At 46.6% G+C, this 23,132-nt stretch overlaps 1 protein-coding gene across 4 annotated transcripts in view; it reads left to right on the top strand.

Annotated features, from left to right (window-relative positions):
• The window catches only part of prkcg (protein kinase C, gamma), a 52,858-nt gene that overhangs the window by 4,302 nt on the left and 25,424 nt on the right, over positions 1–23,132 (top strand). For 3 of the 4 annotated variants that reach the window (XM_034174618.1, XM_034174617.1, XM_034174616.1), the window contains 5 exons: positions 19,155–19,186; positions 19,291–19,372; positions 21,043–21,154; positions 22,709–22,837; positions 22,932–23,088. In XM_034174618.1, the coding sequence (XP_034030509.1) occupies positions 21,142–21,154; positions 22,709–22,837; positions 22,932–23,088 (299 nt within the window). In that variant the 5' untranslated portion in view covers positions 19,155–19,186; positions 19,291–19,372; positions 21,043–21,141. Of the gene's footprint in view, positions 1–19,154; positions 19,207–19,290; positions 19,373–21,042; positions 21,155–22,708; positions 22,838–22,931; positions 23,089–23,132 lie in introns of all 4 variants that reach the window. The other variant, XM_034174619.1, reaches the window with a different exon arrangement.

The following is a 23,132-nucleotide window of genomic DNA, read 5'->3' as shown; positions in this document are numbered from 1 at the left end:
TCAAATCAATCAAACATCAGTCGTCCTACCTGTGAAAACTTACTGAACATACAAACGTGAATATTGACAGTGATTCTTTATAGCCCATGTTGAGTTTTGCAAGGTATCTGATTAAGTTGATGAGTGCGATATGTTGAGATTTTACAGGATCTCCCATAAATTGCTCGATAAGAGCCGATCTATGGTGCTATACAAATGCATGGTGCTTTTGTTGATGACAAGTGTTTCACTGAACTTGATTTTGCAAATTAAGGTTTAATCTTGCAAAACAATGGATACCCTGATTGTGCCACTTGAGAAGCTGCATGAGGAGTCTCAGTGTCCTGGTTTGTGATTGCCCTGGATCAAGACTAAGATCCAGGCTTTTAATCACTTCTTGGACATCAGACATGTACTTGTTTGTGCTAAAATTGTCACAGATTTGCTTTTCTTATCAGTGATGATCAGAAGTTATGACCTCGTAGGGTTGCTGGGCGGACGTGTTTGGTGATATTGATATTTTTGCAGGAGAACAAAAGTCCAAGTGTTTATGGTCTTGGTGCTTCCAGTCTTACTGTATGTTTGTGAGATTTGGATGCTAACCAGTGACCTAAGGTAATGACTGAATGTTTCAGCTACTGGGGGTGTGGTTTTAACATAGCAGGGGCACACACAAATAATATGCTCCTTATTTGTGGGTGTTTTTTTAGTGTGAATACAATGAGACTTGTTTTTCCTTTAAAACTGGAGTGTGCCAGGCACATAGCATTGTGGTATCAAGGAGGCAGATGTGAGTGAAAACATATTTCTCACTGGTTAAAGGATTAACTCAAACCTTGCAGCAGCAAGGTGAGTATTTACTTTTACTTATTTTAATAGTTGTTTCAATTCACTTTCATTGTTGGGAAAGTGTAATGACACGGACCCACAACAGAGGGCGCAAATGAACAGACAATAGATGAGCCAAAATACAACACTTTACTGTTGTGAAACGTGCACAACGAAATACAGACAAATGCAGAATTAGGATTAGAGTCAAATGTACAAAGGGGACGTGTGGGCAGGCTCGAGGATAGGAGACGTCCGTCCAGAGAAGAGCCAGATCCCACACGATTTCCACTGCCACCGAACCCGGAGGATACTGGAGCCGCCAAGTCCTGAGTCCCCAGGTGGCCACCATCTCCGGCTGTCGGATCTGGTACTGCTGGCAGGAAACAAGACAGAAAGCGAGGTGAGTGTGGTGACACTCAGCAACTCCTCGCACACACAGTTCTGGGATTGCGGGTGGGAATTACACCTCCACCTCCGCAAATACGAACACAGTCTTTCACAGGACCTGAAACAAACACTTGTCTTCACGGGTCGGGAAGGGTACGGTTCGTCACCCTGTCGTCCACGACCAGCTCAGCCTCCAGCTGACACAAGCCGTCAGGAACTCCTGTAGTAATCAGATAACAGTTAAGTGCGATACGGCACAGAATATGGCTGAGGAAGTTACCTCCGAAGGTAGGCGATATCTCGGCAGTGGGGTGGAGATGTTGTCCGGCTTTTATGGGGTGTTGATGATGTGGTGATAGATGACAGCTGTCATGCGTCCCGGCCATTCCCGTGAGGCAGCTGCGCCCTCTCGTGCCTGAAGCCCGCACTTCAGGCAGGGCGCCCTCTGGTGGTGGGCCAGCAGTACCTCCTCTTCAGCGGCCCACACAACAGGACCCCCCCCCCCCCCTCAACGGGTGCCTCCTGGCGCCCGACCAGGCTTGTCGGGGTGTCAGGTGTAGAAGTCGGCCAGGAGGGCCGGGTCCAGGCTCCTCTTTACCCAGGAGCGTTCCTCAGGTCCATACCCCTCCCAGTCCACCAAGTACTGGAACCTTTCGACGAACGTCCAGGAGACGGCACACGGTCCAAGCCAGCTCCCCGTCGATGATCCGGGCAGGAGGTGGCGCTGGTCCGGGAGCACAGAGGGGTGAGGTGTGGTGTGGTTTGAGTCTGGAAACATGAAATACAGGGTGGATCCGCAGTGAAGCTTTGGAGTTGGAGCTACACTGCGGAGGACTGAGGACTTTGAGGACTTTGAAGGGGCCAATGTATCTGTCCTTTAGTTTTGGGGAGTCCACCTGTAGGGGAATGTCCTTTGTAGACAACCACACTTCCTGCCCGGGCTGATATGCAGGGGCCGGCGAATGCCGGCGGTCTGCATGGGCCTTAGCCCTCGTCCGGGCCTTCATCAAGGCAGAACAAGCGGTGCGCCACACCCGACGGCATCTTTGCAGGTGGGCCTGGACCGAGGGCACACTGACCTCTCCCTCCACTATGGGAAACAATGGGGGCTGGTACCCCAGACACACCTCAAACGGGGAGAGGCCCTTGGCAGAGGACACCTTGCTGTTATGTGCGTACTCGATCCAGGCCAGATGGTCACTCCAGGCCGTTGGGTGCGCGGATGTCACACAGCGGAGGGCCTGTTCAAGTTCTTGGTTGGCCCGCTCTGCCTGTCCATTCGTCTGTGGGTGATACCCGGATGAGAGGCTCACGGTGGCCCCCAGTTCTCTGCAGAAACTCCTCCAGACCTGTGAGGAGAACTGAGGACCACGATCCGAGACAATGTCAGTTGGTATCCCATGCAGACGCACAACGTGGTGGACCAGGAGGTCTGCTGTCTCCTGGGCCGTTGGGAGCTTCAGGAGGGCCACGAAGTGGGCTGCCTTGGAGAACCGGTCCACTACTGTGAGGATGGCCAGTGACAAAATCCAGGCCAATGTGGGACCAGGGGCGATGAGGCACCGGGAGCAGTTGCAGAAGTCCTTGTGTCCTTGTATGGTCTGCCTTGCCCCTGACACAGGTGGTACAGGCCTGGACATATTCCCAGACGTCGGCTTCCATGGACGCCCACCAGAAGCGCTGCCGGACCACTGCCACGGTCCTTCGCACCCCTGGGTGACAGGAGAGCTTGGAACCGTGACAGAAGTCCAGGACTGCAGCTCTGGCTTCTGGTGGGACGTACAGACGGTTCTTCAGGCCCATTCCTGGGTCCGGGCTCCGTGCCAGGGCCTCCCGGACGGTCTTCTCCACGTCCCAGGTGAGGGTGGCCACAATAGTGGACTCAGGTATGATGGATTCTGGCGGATCCGACAGCTCTGTTTTGACTTCGTCTTCGTGAACCCGGGACAAGGCATCCGATCTTTGATTCTTGGTCCCGGGGCAGTAGGTGATTCGGAAGTCAAAACGCCCAAAGAACAATGACCAGTGGGCTTGCCTGGGGTTCAGCCGCTTGGCGGTCCTGATATACTCCAGGTTCCGATGGTCCGTGAAAACCGTGAATGGTACCGCAGCTCCCTCCAACAGATGTCTCCACTCCTCAAGAGCCTCTTTCACCACAAGGAATTCCTGATTGCCCATGTCATAGTTCCGTTCAGCCGGGGTCAACCTGCGTGAAAAATAGGCACATGGGTGGAGAACCTTGTCGGATTCCCCGCTCTGGGACAGCACGGCTCCTATTCCTGAGTCAGAGGCATCCACTTGCGCCATTGATTTGATCCCGGGCATTGAGTACCAGTCCAGCAGGCTGTACAACCTCTCACATCCAGAGCGCGAATCAATGGAAACCTACATCCGGGACTCGTTAGTTGCCGGGCTGATCCGGAACTCCACCTCCCCGATGGGTGCTGGTTTCTTTTTTGTGGGCAAGAAAGACGGCAGACTCTGTCCATGCATTGATTACAGAGGGCTGAATGAGATTCCGGTAAGCAATCGATACCCGTTGCCTCTGTTGGATTCAGTGTTCACGCCCCTGCATGGAGCCAAAATTTTCACAACTCCAACTTCAGAAAGTAAAAGTCCAGCCACATAGTTGTTCCATCTCCCTAACTAACCAGCTGTAATTAATTGTAATTAATTCAACTCTTCAGGCAGGTGGATGAGCTAATTATTGAGATCACCTGTTTTAGGTGCACAAGTAGAAGCAACACATGGGAGGGGTTTTACTTTCTGAAGCCGGAGTTTTACACCTCTGGAGTTGAGCCACAGTTGGGCAAATTTGAGCTGCATTCGAACACCTCGTACATCATTCTTACAGCAATTGGCACATTTGTGCAGTCAGAGCACATGCACGCTACACTCACATTGGAAAACAATCAAACAGTGGTGGAGATGCAGCCATACCGCAGTCTGACTGCAGTTATAGTATTTGTACGGTAATTCGTGAGCAATTCAAAATAGTCGGAGAGCAGCTGAGGGGCTGTTTGAATTATTTGATCTCGTTGAATCCTGGCCGAATGTCTCTACCGTGCCTGCACGCACGCACCTCCCGGTCACACTGGCACATGAATGACCTCAAATGCCACATGAATGGCCATTGAAACTACAGTCAGGCAAATGTGAGCTGCATTCAAAATCTTCGTACAGCATTCTTCCATGAATGAATCACAGTCGGGCACAATCGCGTGGCCAGCCTGAATGTAGCTTGATATGCTGTCAAGTTGCATTCAAAGTGGGGAAAGCTCGAACATCAGTTGGAGTGCAGTCTGATCGCAGTATGACTGTGTCTTGATGGTGTCAAAACAGCATTCAGAACAGTGTAATTACACTCCGAACAGTTTTGCACAGCCAAGCCAAAAGTAGAGCACATGCTCTCCACTGTCAAGGTGTGTTTGAAGTGGGGAAATCTCAAATGCCGATCAGAGTACAGTCTGATCACAGTCTGATGGCATTCTAAATGTTCTGATTATCAAAAAGCATTTGAAACAGTCTGATCGCATACGAGGGTAATTTGCAATGGTCAGGCATGACAAATCCTGCCAGCATGTCCCGATTGTGGCACAGATGAGCCATATGTGCACCACCAGAGGATCCCATTCAGGGAGCACAAACAAAATATTGTCATGTGCAGTGTCTGTTGCACGCATTCATCTTGTGAACCAGATGTGGACATTGTGCAGTCCAACCGAAAGCACCCCGGGTCAATGCATCTCAGAGTTGCAGTGCCCACATCTGAATGTCTGTTATACCCATAATAAATCTTATATTACAGATACATTGTCATTCCCTCCCAAGGATGAGATAATCTATGTGAACTAATATGATCATCATGGCTGGAACATGACGTGTAGGTGCACATGTCACAGGCTCGGAGTGGTGCACCACAATGCAGCTGAACGGGATTTGTCACCTGTAATACACCTATCATGACATGGACACCATGTAACTCTGTAGGAGGAATGACAGGGAAACTGGTTTGCCAGGCCTTCACAACATAAATTAAAAAACAATAATCATCTTCGGAATGACTCCAAGTGTGTGTCATAGTGCAGGGAAAACCCCAGTTGGAGCTGCTGCCTGTGGTGATCACCCCTTTCATCCTGGCAGCACTGTAAGCTGCCAACATCAGCTCACAAATACCTCATCCACCACAAAATATAATTCCCATATGCAGTGGTGGGCACAGCTAACCAAAAAGTTAGCTTCGATAACCGCTAATCAGCTAACTGAAAAGATTACAATGAAAGATTGTAAGATTACATTATAAAAGATTATAATGCTAAACTGATAAACCATTAAAAAATTTATTGGGCGCTACAGCTAACCGCTAACCGATAATTTTCAGTATTGTCTCTAGTATACTCCCAGCTACTGACAAGCCAATTTTGAGTTTAAACATCGCCAATGCTTCTGATAGAATCAAAGACAATCACAAACCCAAACACAACCAATGAGTCAGCACTTCTGTCTTTGTGCGCCCTGCCCACTGCTGTAGAGAAGAGTCATTATCCTTCACAGCATACAGTGGTCCAGCCGTGAGGCAGACATCTTGAAAAGGAAAGCAGGTTTAACTTATGGTTTTGAGTTATAAACCAAATTATTCAGGATAGAATAACTACATTAATGTCAACTCTGTCATTTGTACAAAGTGAAAATATAACACATATCTTTTAATTTTAAAACAATGCACTAATTCTGAAGTTTTTAACATTAACACACAGATGCCCAAAGGGATTATGGGTAAACTGAGCCTCTGTGACCACAGATTGGTTGATTCATTCATTGTATGTATAAACCAACACAAGTTATTGTAACGTGTGTGTTGGTGTTTACAAATAAATGTGCTTTTGTAAAATATGTCATTTTTTTCATTTGTAAAAAAAAAGGGGGGGGGCATTTGCAAAATCAAAAAGCCTGTTAAGTTGTGATTCAGGTCGACAACCGTATGACATAACTGGCCGCCATTCCCACTGCCATCCAGTAGATGGGTCAAAATGCATATGGCGCCCGGCATATTTCTTGCATTGTGAGAGAACATCAACTATGGTCACGTGGGCCACGTGGTGTGGCTGCCCTGAGGACTGAGATTCCAGTTACAGGAAAAGGCCAGGAATCATCCACAAATCACCTGGCTGTGGCAACTTCACAACTGCTCTCAGGAAGTGGGGATGGACCAGCAGTCTTCCTATGTGATTGCTAAACCAGGCCCAAGGTGGTTTCATGGATGTGGTGATGTACAGCACATGCGCATTGTCTCAGACCTGAACTGACAGTATATTTTTAATCACAGTTTAGGCCTTGAATGATGGGGACCCTTTGAACCTTTGATGAAGTACAGCATGCCCAAGGCCTATGATCCAATGCTGATATGTGGATTCTGTAGCATTAAGTGGACGAGAGTCACTACGTACACAAGTAACTTTGTCATTTTGTGCCGGATGTCAACAATACTTTTTTTAGTTTGCAGGAAGTAATTACAGCTCTGAGATGAAATAAGTATAACTACATACATACATTGCCCGTGGGGATCCACGGGCTCTAGATTGAGTAGTGTTTATAAAATAGGCAGCTGACATTTTGCAAGGGTGGTAATATATTATGTAAAGTCTCGCTCAAGCAGAAGGACTCATATTTCTCCTATTTTAAAGTCTCTTCATTGGCTCCCAGTGTCGTTGCATTTCCATTTTAAGATCCTAGTGTTGACTTTTAGAGCTTTGCATGGCCAGGCTCCCTCCTACATTAGAGACCTGTTATGTCCCTATGCTCCCGCTCGGAGCCTGAGGTCAGTGGAGCAGAACCTTCTGAGGGTCCCTCGTATCCACTTTAAGACCCGAGGAGATCGCTTTTTCCAGGCCATTGTGTCAAGGCTCTGGAATGTTCTCCCTTTGTCTCTTTGTTCGCTGGACTCTGTTGATGTTTTTAAGCGCTAACTTAAAACCCATCTGATTCTCCAGGCATTCAAAACTTAGTAGTGAGAGGGCTGTTTTATGACCACTGTGTGTGTCTTAGAGCTATTTTATTGTGATGTACATTGTATTTTATTCTCAGAATTTTTATGTGTGTCTTTTGTGGTGCACCTTGTGACTTTCCTTGTCTGTGAAAGGTGCTATATAAATAAACATTACTTACTTACTAAAGTTTCTATAATGTGTTGGAATGGTGTGTGAGTCCAAATGTTTTTAGAACTTTAGGCCTTAGACCTCAACAGTTTTTCGAAGAAGAACTTGACCCTTTTCTTTCCTGTTAATTCCATAATTTTTGATTGTTAATTTACTGTCTTAATGCATTTATAGATTGTTTAGGTTCTTGTTATCATATACACATGATTATTATTATTGTTGTTGTTGTTGTTGTTATTGTTGTTATTATTATCATTATTATTTTATTTTATTTTATTCTTACTTCTATTTTGCCATTTGATTTTTAAATGGACCACAATGGAAATAAGTGTTTTCACTTTCATCTGTCATCCATGTATTTTTAATATATTTACAATTATATTATGTATTTACATTGAACTTATAAAATAAAGTCACACATGCATGTATGCACGTTTTTAATATATAGATGATTTACTGCCCCCTGCTAGAATGGTGTGTGAGTCTAGAATGTAATTATCAATGTCCATTGTTCACTGTTGTTAGTTAATATCTGTAGTGTCTCCAAAAATATTAGTCCTATTGTCAGGTTTTGGATTCATTTAGATTGTGTTCTGTTTTACTGTCTTGTTTGGTTTGCCTTTGTGATCTGTCTTTCTCTTGCTCTGTCTTTCTGCTTGGGTTTTCTCTGTCCTGCTGATTCTTTTTTCACTCTTGGCTCTTGGTAGTGGGTGTTTCTCTCTGTCTGGCCACACCCTGGTTCTGGGAGCTTCTCCACACACCTGTTCTTGATTTGCAGTTAATCACCTGGGTGCTTTATAAGCTTCACAGTTTGCCTTTGTCCGTCGCCAAATCGATGTGACTTGTGCCTCTTTCCACCTCAGCTCAGTTCCTTGTGTTTTTGCCTTGCCTTGAGTTCTTCATCGTGTTTTTGATTACCTGCCTGTGTACCTCAGCCAGGCCTAAGACTGATGATTTTGCTACTGTTGCTTCTGTTGGATTGCCCATCTGTGTACCAACCCCAGCTAACAAACCCAGTAAACGCTTTAACTCCAATGAGCTGTGTACCTGCATCCTGCATTTATGTCCAGCCTCCTTTACCAGCCAACCCTGATACTTATCAACGTTCTGTTTTGGCGGCATTCATCATTGACCCAAAATACATAAGCATACCAAACAGCAAATGTCAGCTCTCCCCTGTTTGCCTGTGATAAAAGTTATACACATGCACGCATACATGTACACAGATGCCAATTCTCTTTTACAGAGGTGTACTCTGGATTCTGGTTGAAGGTATTGTGGACCATTCCTCTTTATAAAATACGTCAGGTTTGTTGGTTTCCCAGCATGGGCAGCCAGCTAAAAATCACACCACAGATTTTAAATAATTTTCAGGTCTGGGGACTGAGGTGGCCATTCCAGAACATAGAATGAATGCCTTAGTAGATTTTGAGCAATGTTTAGGGTCATTGTCTTGTTGAAAGATCCAGCCCTGGCGCAACTTCAAATTTGTCACTGATTCATTAATATTGTTCTGAAGAACCTGCTGATGTTGACTGGAATCCATGTGACCCTCAACTTTAACAAGATTCCCAGTACCTGCATTGGCCACACAGACACACAGCATGATGGAACCACCTCTGAATTTCATTGTAGGTAGCAAGTGTTTTTCTTGGAATGCTGTGTTCTTTTACAGCCATGCATACTGCCCCTTGTTATGTCCAAATAACTCAGTTTTAGTTTCATCAGTCCATAGCACCTTATTCCAAAATGAAGCTGGCTTGTCCAAATGTGGTTTAACATTCCTCAACCGACTCTGTTTGTAGCATGTACGCAGAAAAGGCTTCCTCTGCATTACAGCATCTTACAGTATCTGTTTGTGCAAAGTGTGCTGTGTAGTTGAACAATGCACAGAGACACTATCTGCAGCAAGATCATGTTGTCGGCCTTTGGAGCAGGTCTGTGGGTTGGCTATGACTGTTCTCAGCATCCTTCGCTTCAGCTTATCTGAGATATTTCTTGGCCTGCCACTTTGGGCCTTAACTAGTACTGTGCCTGCGGTCTTCCATTTCTTCACTATGTTCCTTACAGTGGAACCTGACAGCTGAAATCTCTGAGATAGCTTTTTGTATCCGTCCCCTAAACCATGATGATGAACAATCTTTGTTTTCAGGTAATTTGAGAGTTGTTTAGAGGCTCCCATGTTGCCACTTGTTAGAAGAGATGCAAAGAGGAGAAACATTTGCAAATGGCCACCTTAAATACCCTTTCTCATGATTGGATTCACCTGTGTAAGGAGGTCAAGGGTCAGTGTGCTTACCAAACCAATTTTGTGTTCCAATAATTACTGATAAATGTATTAAAATCAATAAAATAACAATGGTGCTTAAATTTATGCACTTGCGCAATTTTGTTTAAATAATTATTGCACACTTTCTGTAAATACTAGAAACTTCATTTCACTTTTCAAATATCAGTGTGTTTGGCTGCTATATGATATATTTAACTGAAATTTCTGATCCAGACAACCAATGATTTATAAAGGAAAATCATGAAAATTATCGGGGATGCCTAAACTTTTGCATAAAACTGTATATTCTGGTGAACTGTACAGAAGAATGAAAACCAAGCCAGAGCTTTTTGTTGTGTCTTCATTCTGCCGCAAGCAGGTACTTATATTTTTACACACAAACAGAGATGTTGGCGGAAGACATCAAACTCACTACACTTCTCACTCATGGTAATGGCAACATGACACTTAATTAAATGGACTAAACCAATTGAACTACAAAAACACAATAAATCAATAACGCTAACAACACTGTTAAACTAACATGAACCGCAATAACAACATTCAAAACCCCAAATGCCCATGGTGCATTGCAGCACAATGTACATTGTTCACTGTTGTTAGGTAATATCACTAATTTCTCAAAAAAAAAAAAAAAAAACACTAGTCCTATCAACTTTCCATTTTCGCAACGTTCATCCTGTTGTGTGGGCCGCTGAAGAGGAGGTACTGCTGGCCCACTACCACCAGAGGGCGCCCTGCTTGGAGTGCGGGCTCCAAGCATGAGAGGGCGCCAGATCCAGAGGAAGTGACAGCTGTCACTCATCACACCAGCTGTCACCCGTCTACGCCACTACTTAAGCCGGACCGCAACTCCACCTCCCCGCCGAGAAATCGACTACCGTGAGGTAATTCTCTGCTGACTGACACATTGTGTTATTTGCAGCCCTATTCCTGTGGACGGAGCCTTATCTGGGACTTCGGAGATTAACAACGACGACTGCGCCTTACTCTCTGGACAGATAAGTGGTTACACAGGCGTTGCACGAGTGTGTGATTCGGAGGTGGAGGTTCCCCCTCCTAACAATGTACAGACCGAGAACCACTGAGTGTAAAGACTTACACTCATTCATCTTGTTTCTGCTTTTTGCCAGCAGTACCAGGGTCGACAGTCGAAGACAGAGGTCACCTGGGGATTCGGGACTTGGCGGCTCCGGTGTTCTTCAGGCCGTTGGTGGTGGAAGCCGTGTGGGACGCGGCCTCTCTCTCATCGGGGTCTCCTATCTTCGAGCCTGCCCACACGTCACCTGGTGTTAATTGACTTTGCAGATTTTGTGTATTTAGTTGTGTATTGTCACAACATTAAATTGTTACCTTTTGGCTTACTCATTGTCCGTTCCTTTGCGCCCCCTGTTGTGGGTCCGTGCTACGACACCTTCCCAACAGGATTTCTCGGCCAATCGTCATGGATTCCGAGGGGCGTCAGCTCGAGCGTGAACGGCTAATGGAAGAGCCAGGAGTGCAGGCGTCAGCAGGAGGCGTGTTGAGTGAGCTGCAGCAGATCTTAACCACCTTCACGGCTCGGTTGGATTTAGTGACCGAGTAGAATGTCCTCCTTAATCGGAGAGTGGAGGCTCTCGCCGCCAGGGTGGAAGCGCGCAATCAGGGCGCTGCTGCAGCTCCTCCTCTGGCTGATCCTGGGCCTGTATCAGACGTTCCACTGGTCGTTCAACGAACCCCCCCACCGTCCCCTGAAGCATACATAAGCCCTCCAGAACCGTACGGGGGCTGTGTGGAGACGTGCGCAGACTTCCTCATGCAGTGTTCGCTCGTTTTTTCACAGCGCCCTGTCATGTACGCATCAGATGCTAGCCGGGTAGCTTATGTTATTAATCTGCTTCGAGGAGAGGCACGCGCATGGGCTACGGCGCTTGGGAGCAGAACTCACGGCTCCTAACGTCTTATACTGGGTTTGTACGGGAGTTCAAACAAGTGTTTGATCATCCCAACAGAGGCGAGACCGCTTCGAACGTGTTGCTGTCGATGAGACAGGGGCGCCGTAGCGCAGCCGAGTATGCAGTCGACTTCCGCATCGCGGCAGCGAGGTCCGGCTGGAATAACGTTGCGCTCCGCGCCGCCTTTGTAAATGGACTGTCCCCGGTCCTCAAGGAGCACCTACTGGCTAAGGAGGAACCGCGGGACTTTGACGGGCTTGTCGATTTGGTTATACGCTTAGATAACCGTTTAAACGAGCATCGTCGGGAGCAGGCCGGGGGGCGTGACCGGGCACGTGCCGTCCCTCCCCCTTCCGGTTCCGACAAGGTGACGTCGTCCCCACGCTTCACTGCCAGGGAGCCCCGTGTGGCTACAGCTCCCCCTGCTGAGGAGGCTATGGACACGAGCAGGGCTAAAGTACAATCGAACGTCAGACAAAGGAGGCTGGCTCGCGGGGAGTGTTTTGTCTGCGGCTCTTGTGAGCACATGCAGAAGGACTGCCCTGAACGGTCAAACTACAACGCCCGTCCTTAGAAACTGGGCTAAGGGTGGGCCATAACACACACGCGGAAAGACCCCGCAGATCAGCACGAATCCCAGTAACAATCCTTTGTGGGGATTTAACCCTTCATGCCCCAGCACTGGTAGACACGGGGTCAGAAGGGAATCTGCTGGACAGCAGATGGGCAAAGGAAGTAGGGCTCCCCCTGGTGGCCCTGCCAGCACCGTTGCAGGTGCCAGCACTGGATGGCACCCTGCTTCCATTAATCACACATCAGACACAACCAGTGACTTTGGTGGTGTCTGGGAATCACAGGGAGGAGATAGTGTTCCATGTAACACCATCTACCTCCCGAGTGATTCTGGGTTTTCCATGGATGGTGAAGCACAATCCCCGGATAGATTGGCCGTCCGGGGTTGTGATGCAGTGGAGCGAAACCTGCCACCGGGAGTGTTTAGGATCCTCGGTTCCCCCCGGCACTACAGCTAATGAGGAGGTCAAAGTCCCCCCTAATCTATCGGCGGTGCCAGAGGAGTACCACGATCTTGCTGACGTTTTCAGCAAAGATCTGGCGCTCACTCTTCCTCCGCACCGACCGTATGATTGTGCCATCGATTTGGTCCCGGGCGCTGAGTACCCGTCCAGTAGGTTGTACAACCTCTCACGTCCGGAACGCGAATCAATGGAGACCTACATCCGGGACTCCTTAGCTGCCGGGCTGATCCGGAACTCCACCTCCCCGATGGGTGCTGGTTTCTTTTTTGTGGGTAAAAAAAGACGGCGGACTCCGTCCATGCATTGATTACAGAGGGCTGAACGAGATCACGGTTCGCAACCGATACCCGTTACCTCTGTTGGATTCAGTGTTCACGCCCCTGCATGGAGCCCAAATCTTTACGAAATTGGATCTTAGAAATGCGTACCACCTGGTTCGGATCCGGAAGGGAGACGAATGGAAGACGGCATTCAACACCCCGTTAGGTCATTTTGAGTACCTGGTCATGCCGTTCGGCCTCACTAATGCCCCCGCGACGTTCCAAGCTTTGGTAAACGACGTCTTGCGGGACTTCCTGCATCGGTTCGTCTTCGTATATCTGGACGATATACTCATCTTTTCCCCGGACCCTGAGACCCATGTCCAACATGTACGTCAGGTCCTACAGCGGTTATTGGAGAACCGGCTGTTTGTGAAGGGCGAGAAGTGTGAGTTCCACCGCACTTCTTTGTCCTTCCTGGGGTTCATCATCTCCTCCAACTCCGTCGCCCCTGATCCGGCTAAGGTTACGGCGGTGAGAGACTGGCCCCAACCAACAAGCCGCAGGAAACTACAGCAGTTCCTCGGCTTTGCAAATTTTTACAGGAGGTTCATAAAAGGTTACAGTCAGGTAGTTAGCCCCCTGACTGCCCTGACCTCCACCAAGGTCCGCTTCGCCTGGTCGGATCGGTGCGAAGCCGCGTTCCAGGAGTTGAAACGCCGGTTCTCGACTGCACCAGTTCTGGTGCAGCCTGATCCTGATCGCCAGTACATAGTAGAAGTGGACGCCTCTGACTCAGGGATAGGAGCCGTGCTGTCCCAGAGCGTGGAGGCTGATAAAGTTCTCCATCCTTGTGCCTTTTATTCCCGCAGGTTGACCCCAGCTGAACGGAACTATGACGTCGGCAATCGGGAACTTCTTGCGGTGAAGGAGGCTCTTGAAGAGTGGAGACACCTGCTGGAGGGGGCGTCGTTGCCCTTCACGGTTTTCACGGACCATCGGAACCTGGAGTACATCCGGACCGCCAGGCGGCTGAACCCCAGGCAAGCCCGCTGGTCTCTGTTCTTCGGGCGCTTTGACTTCCGGATCACGTATCGCCCCGGGACCAGGAACCAAAAATCAGATGCATTGTCCCGGGTGCATGAAGAAGAAGCCAAAGCGGGGCTGTCGAACCCCACCGAGACCATCATCCCCGAGTCCACTGTCGTGGCCACCCTAACCTGGGACGTGGAAAAGACCGTCCGGGAGGCCCTGACCAGGAGCCCGGACCCGGGGACTGGCCCCAAGAACAGACTGTACGTCCCACCAGAGGCTAGAGCTGCCGTATTGGACTTCTGTCACGGGTCCAAGCTCTCCTGTCATCCCGGAGTGCGTAGGACCATGGCAGTAGTCCAGCAGCGCTTCTGGTGGGCGTCCCTGGAAACCGACGTCCAGGACTACATCCAGGCCTGTACCATCTGCGCCAGGGGCAAGGCAGACCATCGGAGGACGACGGGCCTCCTCCAACCCCTGCCAGTGCCTCATCGCCCCTGGTCTCACATCGGCCTGGATTTCATCACGGGCCTCCCGCCGTCCCAGGGCAACACCATCGTTCTCACGATAGTGGACCGGTTCTCCAAGGCGGCCCACTTCGTGGCCCTCCCGAAGCTCCCGACGGCCCAGGAGACGGCAGACCTCCTGGTCCACCACGTCATGCGGCTGCATGGGATACCATCGGACATTGTATCAGATCGTGGTCCCCAGTTCTCTTCACAGGTGTGGAAGAGTTTCTGCAAGGAGCTGGGGGCCACCGTGAGTCTCTCGTCCGGGTACCACCCCCAGACCAACAGCCAGGCAGAGCGGGCCAACCAGGAGTTGGAGCAGGCCCTGCGGTGTGTCACCTCCGCACATCCGGCGGCCTGGAGTCACCATCTGGCCTGGATCGAGTATGCCCACAACAGCCAAGTTTCGTCTGCTACCGGCCTCTCCCCTTTTGAGGTGTGTTTGGGGTACCAGCCCCCATTGTTCCCGCTGGTGGAGGGAGAGGTCGGTGTGCCCTCGGTCCAGGCCCACCTCAGGAGATGCCGCCAGGTGTGGCGGACCGCCCGCTCTGCCCTGTTGAAGGCCCGGACGAGGGCCAAGTCCCATGCGGACCGCCGACGTTCCCCGGCCCCCACGTACCAGCCCGGGCAGGAGGTGTGGCTGTCAACAAAGGACATCCCCCTCTGTGTGGACTCACCCAAATTAAAGGACAGATACATCGGACCATTCCCCATCCTCAAGATCATCAACCCGGCCGCAGTGAAGCTCCGACTCCCGGCTTCACTGCGGATCCACCCTGTCTTCCATGTGTCCCGTATCAAGCCTCACCACACCTCGCCCCTCTGTACACCTGGACCCGCGCCGCCTCCTGCCCGGCTCATCGACGGGGAACCTGCTTGGACAGTACGCAGGCTCCTGGACGTCCGTCGTAAGGGCCGAGGGTTCCAATATCTGGTGGACTGGGAGGGGTATGGACCTGAAGAACGCTCCTGGGTGAAGAGGAGCTTCATCCTGGACCCGGCCCTCCTGGCCGAGTTCTACAGAAGACATCCGGACAAGCCAGGTCGGTCGCCAGGAGGCACCCGTTGAGGGGGGGGGTCCTGTTGTGTGGGCCGCTGAAGAGGAGGTACTGCTGGCCCACTACCACCAGAGGGCGCCCTGCTTGGAGTGTGGGCTCCAAGCACGAGAGGGCGCCAGATCCAGAGGAAGTGACAGCTGTCACTCATCACACCAGCTGTCACCCGTCTACGCCACTACTTAAGCTGGACCGCAACTCCACCTCCCCGCCGAGAAATCGAATACCGTGAGGTAATTCTCTGCTGACTGACACATTGTGTTATTTGCAGCCCTATTCCTGTGGATGGAGCCTTATCTGGGACTTCGGAGATTAACGACGACGACTGCGCCTTACTCTCTGGACAGATAAGTGGTTACACAGGCGTTGCACGAGTGTGTGATTCGGAGGTGGAGGTTCCCCCTCCTAACGGTGTACAGACCGAGAACCACTGAGTGTAAAGACTTACACTCATTCATCTTGTTTCTGCTTTTTGCCAGCAGTACCAGGGTCGACAGTCGAAGACAGAGGTCACCTGGGGATTCGGGACTTGGCGGCTCCGGTGTTCTTCAGGCCGTTGGTGGTGGAAGCCGTGTGGGACGCGGCCTCTCTCTCATCGGGGTCTCCTATCTTCGAGCCTGCCGACACGTCACCTGGTGTTAATTGACTTTGCAGATTTTGTGTATTTAGTTGTGTATTGTCACAACATTAAATTGTTACCTTTTGGCTTACTCATTGTCCGTTCCTTTGCGCCCCCTGTTGTGGGTCCGTGCTACGACACCTTCCCAACACATCCTTGGCCCAAAATTCATAAGCATACAAGTTTATCCAGTTTATCTCAGTTTATCCATGAATGAAGCCACACACATGCACACATACATGCACACAGAGGCCACTTGGCTATTGTGTCAGATAAATGGAGAAATAATCAAGTCAGGTTCAGTCCTGCAAAACGTTTTCTAAGCACTCAGTACAAGTAAATGGATTTTGCTGTTGTAAAACTCTGACATGAAGGCAAATAGATATCCAAGTGAAGACGTCTTATATTTTAATGAGCAGTGCACTGTGCTGCTTCCTTCCACTGAAGACGTAACTGTGTGTGTGCATGTTTGTGTGTGTGCGTGGTTGTGTGTGCGTGTGTGTGTGTGGACATATGGTGGGTGTGTAGGTCTGATTCAGGGCGTTGTGCATGCCAGCAGCTTCTGGGTAGATTTCAGGACATTTCTCCAAATGGCTACTCTCTTGGCCGTGGTTTCAGGACTTAGTTGTGAGTGAAAAATCTTTCATTCACACAAGATTTGAGAGCAATGGCGCTCAGCTGGGGCCTAGGGGTCCCTGGGTGGCGGGGGGTGGAGAGTAATTAAAGATTTACAAAAGATGCTTCCAATAAGCAAATGTAAATCACATGTGGACTCATGCCGGTTATGGTATATGGTGACTTCATTAATGTGAAATTGTCTTTTACATGTAAAAAATTTGTCAGGTTAAAAGTGAAAACTGCTTATTTTCAAGTGCCATATGTGAACAACACCAAGAATCACACAGTAAGACCTTAATGAAAACTAGAAACAGCCCTAAATATTTTTAATATTCTGTTATTACTCTTTTATGTATTTTTCAGAGATAGTCTGTTCATCTTATGTGGTTATTCTCATGTTTTTATGGCAAATTTGATTTGCTCATGGGGGATATTCATAAAATTATTATTCAGATCATAAAATGTATAATTACAGTTGTGCCTTTATTCTCAGTTCCCTGTGATATGTGGCCAGAAATGCATTCCACATTCATCACTGATTCTTTAATGCTCTCTACTGGTGAAAAAGCTGAACTGACCTAGACACACTCGGTGGTGCAGAGAGACAACGATGACTGCAGATCAAGTATCAGATTACCCTCTGCAATCTGGCCTTTAATTATTACTCAGCCAGCCAATGAACTGATTGTACATTAGTGGTTATAGTCAATATGATTGTGAAGGAGTGTCTTGGTTGTTTCCTAATCAAACCTTTCAGAGTCTTCAAGGCACTGTGAAGACTCTTTAGCCAATCAATGGCTTTGACTATTTTGTTAAATAATCAAAGGAGGAGACACTGGAGAGTAGCCAGCGCTGCAGTTCTTGAATCAGGAGTATTGCTCTGTAATAAGAGGAATCCACCTGTAGTACTATAAAGTACCTGGACTCAGTGTCTTATGATGCCACACAGAACCATCTTTAATATCACTCAGAGACACTGTTTAGTGGAGTTAATCATCTCATTGGCCATTATTGCTCATGCAAGTGTTGTGTGGTGAAAAATAATGAATTTACCATATTCTGACATACACCATAGTGTTAATCCTGTTGTGTTGATCTGTAGCATTGCAGTGACATCATCCTTACAAGGTTACAAGTGAAAGAGTGGTGATTCATTTTCTCTTTGTTTTTTTAATCTCAACATTTTTTAGGTCTGTAATCAAGAGAACTGAAGTATGCAGTGGCCCAGCCTATAGATATCCACTCTCTATCCATTGAGGATTGACCAGTAACCTCAGAAACCTCAATTTGGTTTACCATATGATGTATTCAAGCATCGGTTTGAATTCCAGTAACATTTAATACTCCTGTCCGATTTGATCTTGATGACATAGGCATTTGCATTAAAGCACTGGCCCAACCAACAGGTCACCATGCCATATTTGATCAAACTAAGGTTGACTGAGATTAAGTCTAGAAATATTAAAGTTATTCTGGTTTCTGATACCACAATAAAAAAAGTGGTCCAATCTTTATTAAATTGAGATATAAACTGATGCAGCCTACAGAGGACCAGTGACTCAAATATGAGTTTCATCCATCAAGAGATGATGGGTATTAGATCTTTAATCCTTAGTGTTATCTTGTGTTACTGTGTCACACCACAAATACATTTTAGGTCCAATCTTGACAAAATTGATATATGCACTAACCCAATCTACAAAGCACCAGTGTGTCAGTTTTGAGCCCAATCCATTCAGTGATGGCCATGATTGAATCCATGAGGCTCAATGTTATTGTGTTTTGTGACTTTGGGGGAAAAAAATAACTCTGTAACATTTAGGACACCTGTCCAAATTCTACCAAATTGAAGTGGACCTGCCCAACTTACAAAGGACCACTATGCACAATTTGAGTCTGATCTATTGATTAAGTGCTTAGATTAGACCCAAAAATCTCAGTCTTATTCTGATTTATGAGGTCACACTAGGAATTGCAAGATGATTATTATTATTATTATTATTATTATACAATAACATTCATGAATCCAGTCCAATATGAAATTGAAATATGAACCGGTACATCCCACAGAAGATAGCCACACCAATCGATTAGAGAGACAGGGCCGCTCAGGGAGCATTATTGTTATCAAATACTGTTTGTATATAGGATGTACATACAGTATGTGTGTATACGATCATCAACAAATAGCTTGATGTGGCCTGCTGTGACAGAACAGGGATGCAGACTTTATTTATCACATAGAATGTAGTCCTAAAACTGCTGTTGTTGTTTACGGCTGACACAAGCCACTTTCATGTGTGCTTGCATTGTTGTAAGAGTATAATGCAACACCATCCATGTCTTGGCAGCATTATCTATATCTTCCTGGCTGCAAATCAGGCATAGAAGTGAAATATTTCACGAGATGATTGTTTGTGTCTTAATCCATTTCCCTTTCTCACTTAGGGGCATCGGCAAACAGGGATTCCAATGCCAAGGTAGAGATAGATTTTGTGCTGTTTATGTGTTTCTTTGCATTTAATCTTAGATAAGTTTTGCTGTTCATGTCATTTCAGGACATTATCCTCTTTGTTTTCTCTAGTGTGTAGTTTGTGGTGCACAAACGATGTCACGAGTTTGTGACTTTCACTTGTCCCGGCTCTGTGACGGCCCCGAGACCAGATGTGAGTAAATGCGTCATTGCATCCATTCAAGTGCATTCATACATCTTTCTTTGTTGATTTTGTTGACATGCCTCCCGTCTTCATTTTTAGCCATCTGTTTGTGGCCAGTAGCGTATGACTCATTGCTCAATTCACACATCCCTTGCAATAGGCAGCCTTGTGTGACGTTTGTGTGATGTGCGCACACTTCCATTAAGGCCGTTGTGGTGCAGACAGTTTGAGATGGGGGGGGGTTTCAATTAAAGATTGGAGCTGATGGAGAAGTAGATGGAGAAAGACCAGCACTAATCAAATCATTTTTATTTATATAGCGCCAAATCACAACAAACAGTTGCCCCAAGGCGCTTTATATTGTAAGGCAAAGCCATACAATAATTACGGAAAAACCCCAACGGTCAAAACGACCCCCTGTGAGCAAGCACTTGGCGACAGTGGGAAGGAAAAACTCCCTTTTAACAGGAAGAAACCTCCAGCAGAACCAGGCTCAGGGAGGGGCAGTCTTCTGCTGGGACTGGTTGGGGCTGAGGGAGAGAACCAGGAAAAAGACATGCTGTGGAGGGGAACAGAGATCAATCACTAATGATTAAATGCAGAGTGGTGCATACAGAGCAAAAAGAGAAAGAAACACTCAGTGCATCATGGGAACCCCGCAGCCGTCTACGTCTATAGCAGCATAACTAAGGGATGGTTCAGGGTCACCTGATCCAGCCCTAACTATAAGCTTTAGCAAAAAGGAAAGTTTTAAGCCTAATCTTAAAAGTAGAGAGTGTGTGTGTCTCCCTGATCCGAATTGGGAGCTGGTTCCAGAGGAGAGGAGCCTGAAAACTGAAGGCTCTGCCTCCCATTCTACTCTTACAAACCCTAGGAACTACAAGTAAGCCTGCAGTCTGAGAGCGAAACGCTCTATTGGGGTGATATGGTACTATGAGGTCCCTAAGATAAGATGGGACCTGATTATTCAAAACCTTATAAGTAAGAAGAAGAATTTTAAATTCTGTTCTAGAATTAACAGGAAGCCAATGAAGAGAGGCCAATATGGGTGAGATATGCTGCTCTGTCTTCCTCTCTTTAGCATTTTAGTGATTTCATAGAAATGTGTACTTTTTCCACTTTTATATTTCTGCTAGTCAAGTAACTTGCCACAGAAATAATGTCACAGGTAATGTGTGCCTTTTTGCATCCATCAGCATGTGCATTTGTGATCTGGGATGAGGAATAAATGGCACACAGAGTCAGGGAAAGAAAAGAAAGGGGGCAACGGAGTAAATAGAGGCTCAGAGGGTAAACTGTTTTGGAGAGTGAGCCATGGGGGTGGGAGACTATCATGAGGTGAAGAGAAATAAAAATGATTCATCCCTGACTGAACAATATACACACACACACACAGCTGTGCCTTGATGCACTCCCATTTATATGTTCTATCCCAGAGGAGAAAACTAATTGGCTTGTCCATGAACACCACGCTCACCATATCTACTCTCATCATACTGTGTGTGTGTGTGTGTGTGTGTGTGTGTGTGTGTGTGTGTGTGTGTGTGTGTGTGTGTGTGTGTGTGTGTGTGTGTGTGTGTGTGTGTGTGTGTGTGTGTGTGCGCGTGTGTGTGTGTTTAATAACTATGCGATACGTCTCACTTCAGCTGTTGGCTGCTTGCATTTGTGTTGCATTTCAGGACATAAAAAGTCGACATGCATTCAAAATTCACACATACTCCAGTCCCACGTTCTGTGACCACTGTGGCTCATTGCTGTACGGCCTCATCCACCAGGGCATGAAATGTGCAAGTGAGTGTCATTACTCATTAATATGTAAATGGTAAAGGATTACAAAACTACAGTATTTTAATTATTTATTTATCTTTGTCCATTAAGGAAATTAATAAAAGCGAAAGGGAAGCTGAAGTGACACAGAAATATGGATGTTAAATGTTGTGGATATTCGGAACCTTGAGGTTTTACATATTATTTCATGATATAAACCAAGGGAAAAAATATTTATACAAAAAGCTTGATACAAAAATTAATCAAAATTAACAAGTTTAATCTCAAAAGAAAACCTCTCAACAACATGATGTATTTTTGGTGAAATAAGCAGGGCAAGTACAGAATTAAAGGAGCCAATCAGACAGTGAGTCAATGACTGAAAATTTCTTTTAATTACATAAAAACTACTGCATATTCAGTTGTAAAATGATGGGTCCTAATAAATGCAGGTGAGGACTCATGTCACTCCTATTTTGGGCCAGGATGGCTTCTTTTAACATACAAAATGACTATCGTGTTGCTTGTTAAATCCAGGGTCCTGGTGATCGTGAAGGACACTGTTACTTGTGTAAACATCAGGTACATTACAACTATACATTGACCCTACATCAGTGTAGTAAAACAACAGGATTTCAACCAACAACCAACAATGGCCTTGGTTACCATCAGGGCTGTGCGATTAGCAACAAGGCTTCACAAGCAACTTGATAGAACAGCCTATTTTATTTTGATTTTGTTCACTGATCCTCACCTATAACTAGCACAACTGAAAAACTGCAGAGCTGAACACACAGTAGATTTTACCAAGCTATGGAAATTCTGTGAACCTGACACCATTAATCTCATCCCTGCTCTGCAAAGCGCAGGGGACAAAAAGTGATACAATCTGCACCCTGTAACCACAGCCATTAAAGGATTTGTTGTTAGATTTAAATGGTGTGAGTAATTATGTCATCCATCATGTTCATCATGTTTTATATTTTTTGTTTAATATAGATAATGTTGTAGAGATTTATAGCCAGTTTGAAATTTAAATTAACAAGAGTGATATATATATATATATATATATATATATATATATATATATATATATATATATATATATATACACACACATACATATATATAATGTTATTTAAAAGATGAACATTTGTGTTATTAAAATGCCAGCTATCACAATTTATGATTGATTTCAATGTCATGTCTTTTCAGATCAGTGCAGATGGTTTTCAGATGAAATTGATGGGGGTTTTTTGCCTCTGTTTGTGTTCATGTGCATGCACTGATGAGAGCATATCTATTAGAGCTGAAACTATTTAACAGAAACTAACATCCATTTGTTTAGATAATTGTGGAAGTAATACCAAATATCTTACATCTGATGGCTTTTATTTCAATGTGGGAGATATATAGGGATAAATTACTGTTAGTATTGGAAAATCACACATTTCACTTTTGGAAATTGTGGTGGACATTTTTTCTGATATTTTACAGACAGTAAAACACAATTATAATCCAATGCTGGTAATGGAAGCATCATTGCTGCAACCCTCATTTGCGTGTTTTGATTGTGAGGTTGTGATATGAATGTTCATCGACGGTGTGAAACCAGTGTTCCCAGTTTGTGTGGCCAGGACCATACAGAGAAGAGAGGGAGGATCCACCTGACTATCAGAGGAGAGAAGGAGGAGGTCTTTGTCACAGGTGAGAAAAACTGCTGCATCATGGGAAGTGTCCAGGCAAGAAGAAATCTGCAGGTGATGAAGATACAGTATTTTGTTTCTCCTGTAATTCCCAGTGCGGGAGGCTCGGAACCTGATGCCAATGGATCCCAACGGCCTTTCAGACCCGTATGTTAAAATGAAACTGATTCCAGATCCAAAAAGCCACAGCAAACAGAAGACCAAGACCATCCGTTCCACGCTCAACCCGGTCTGGAATGAGAGCTTCACCTTGTAAGTCTGTGCAGCCGCAATCCAACAGGGAAACAGGAGAGCTG

Source organism: Thalassophryne amazonica, chromosome 7, assembly GCF_902500255.1.
Source record: "Thalassophryne amazonica chromosome 7, fThaAma1.1, whole genome shotgun sequence".
NCBI lineage: Eukaryota > Metazoa > Chordata > Actinopteri > Batrachoidiformes > Batrachoididae > Thalassophryne > Thalassophryne amazonica.
Note: the sequence above shows the minus strand (reverse complement) of the source record. Positions and strands in the feature narration are given on the sequence as shown.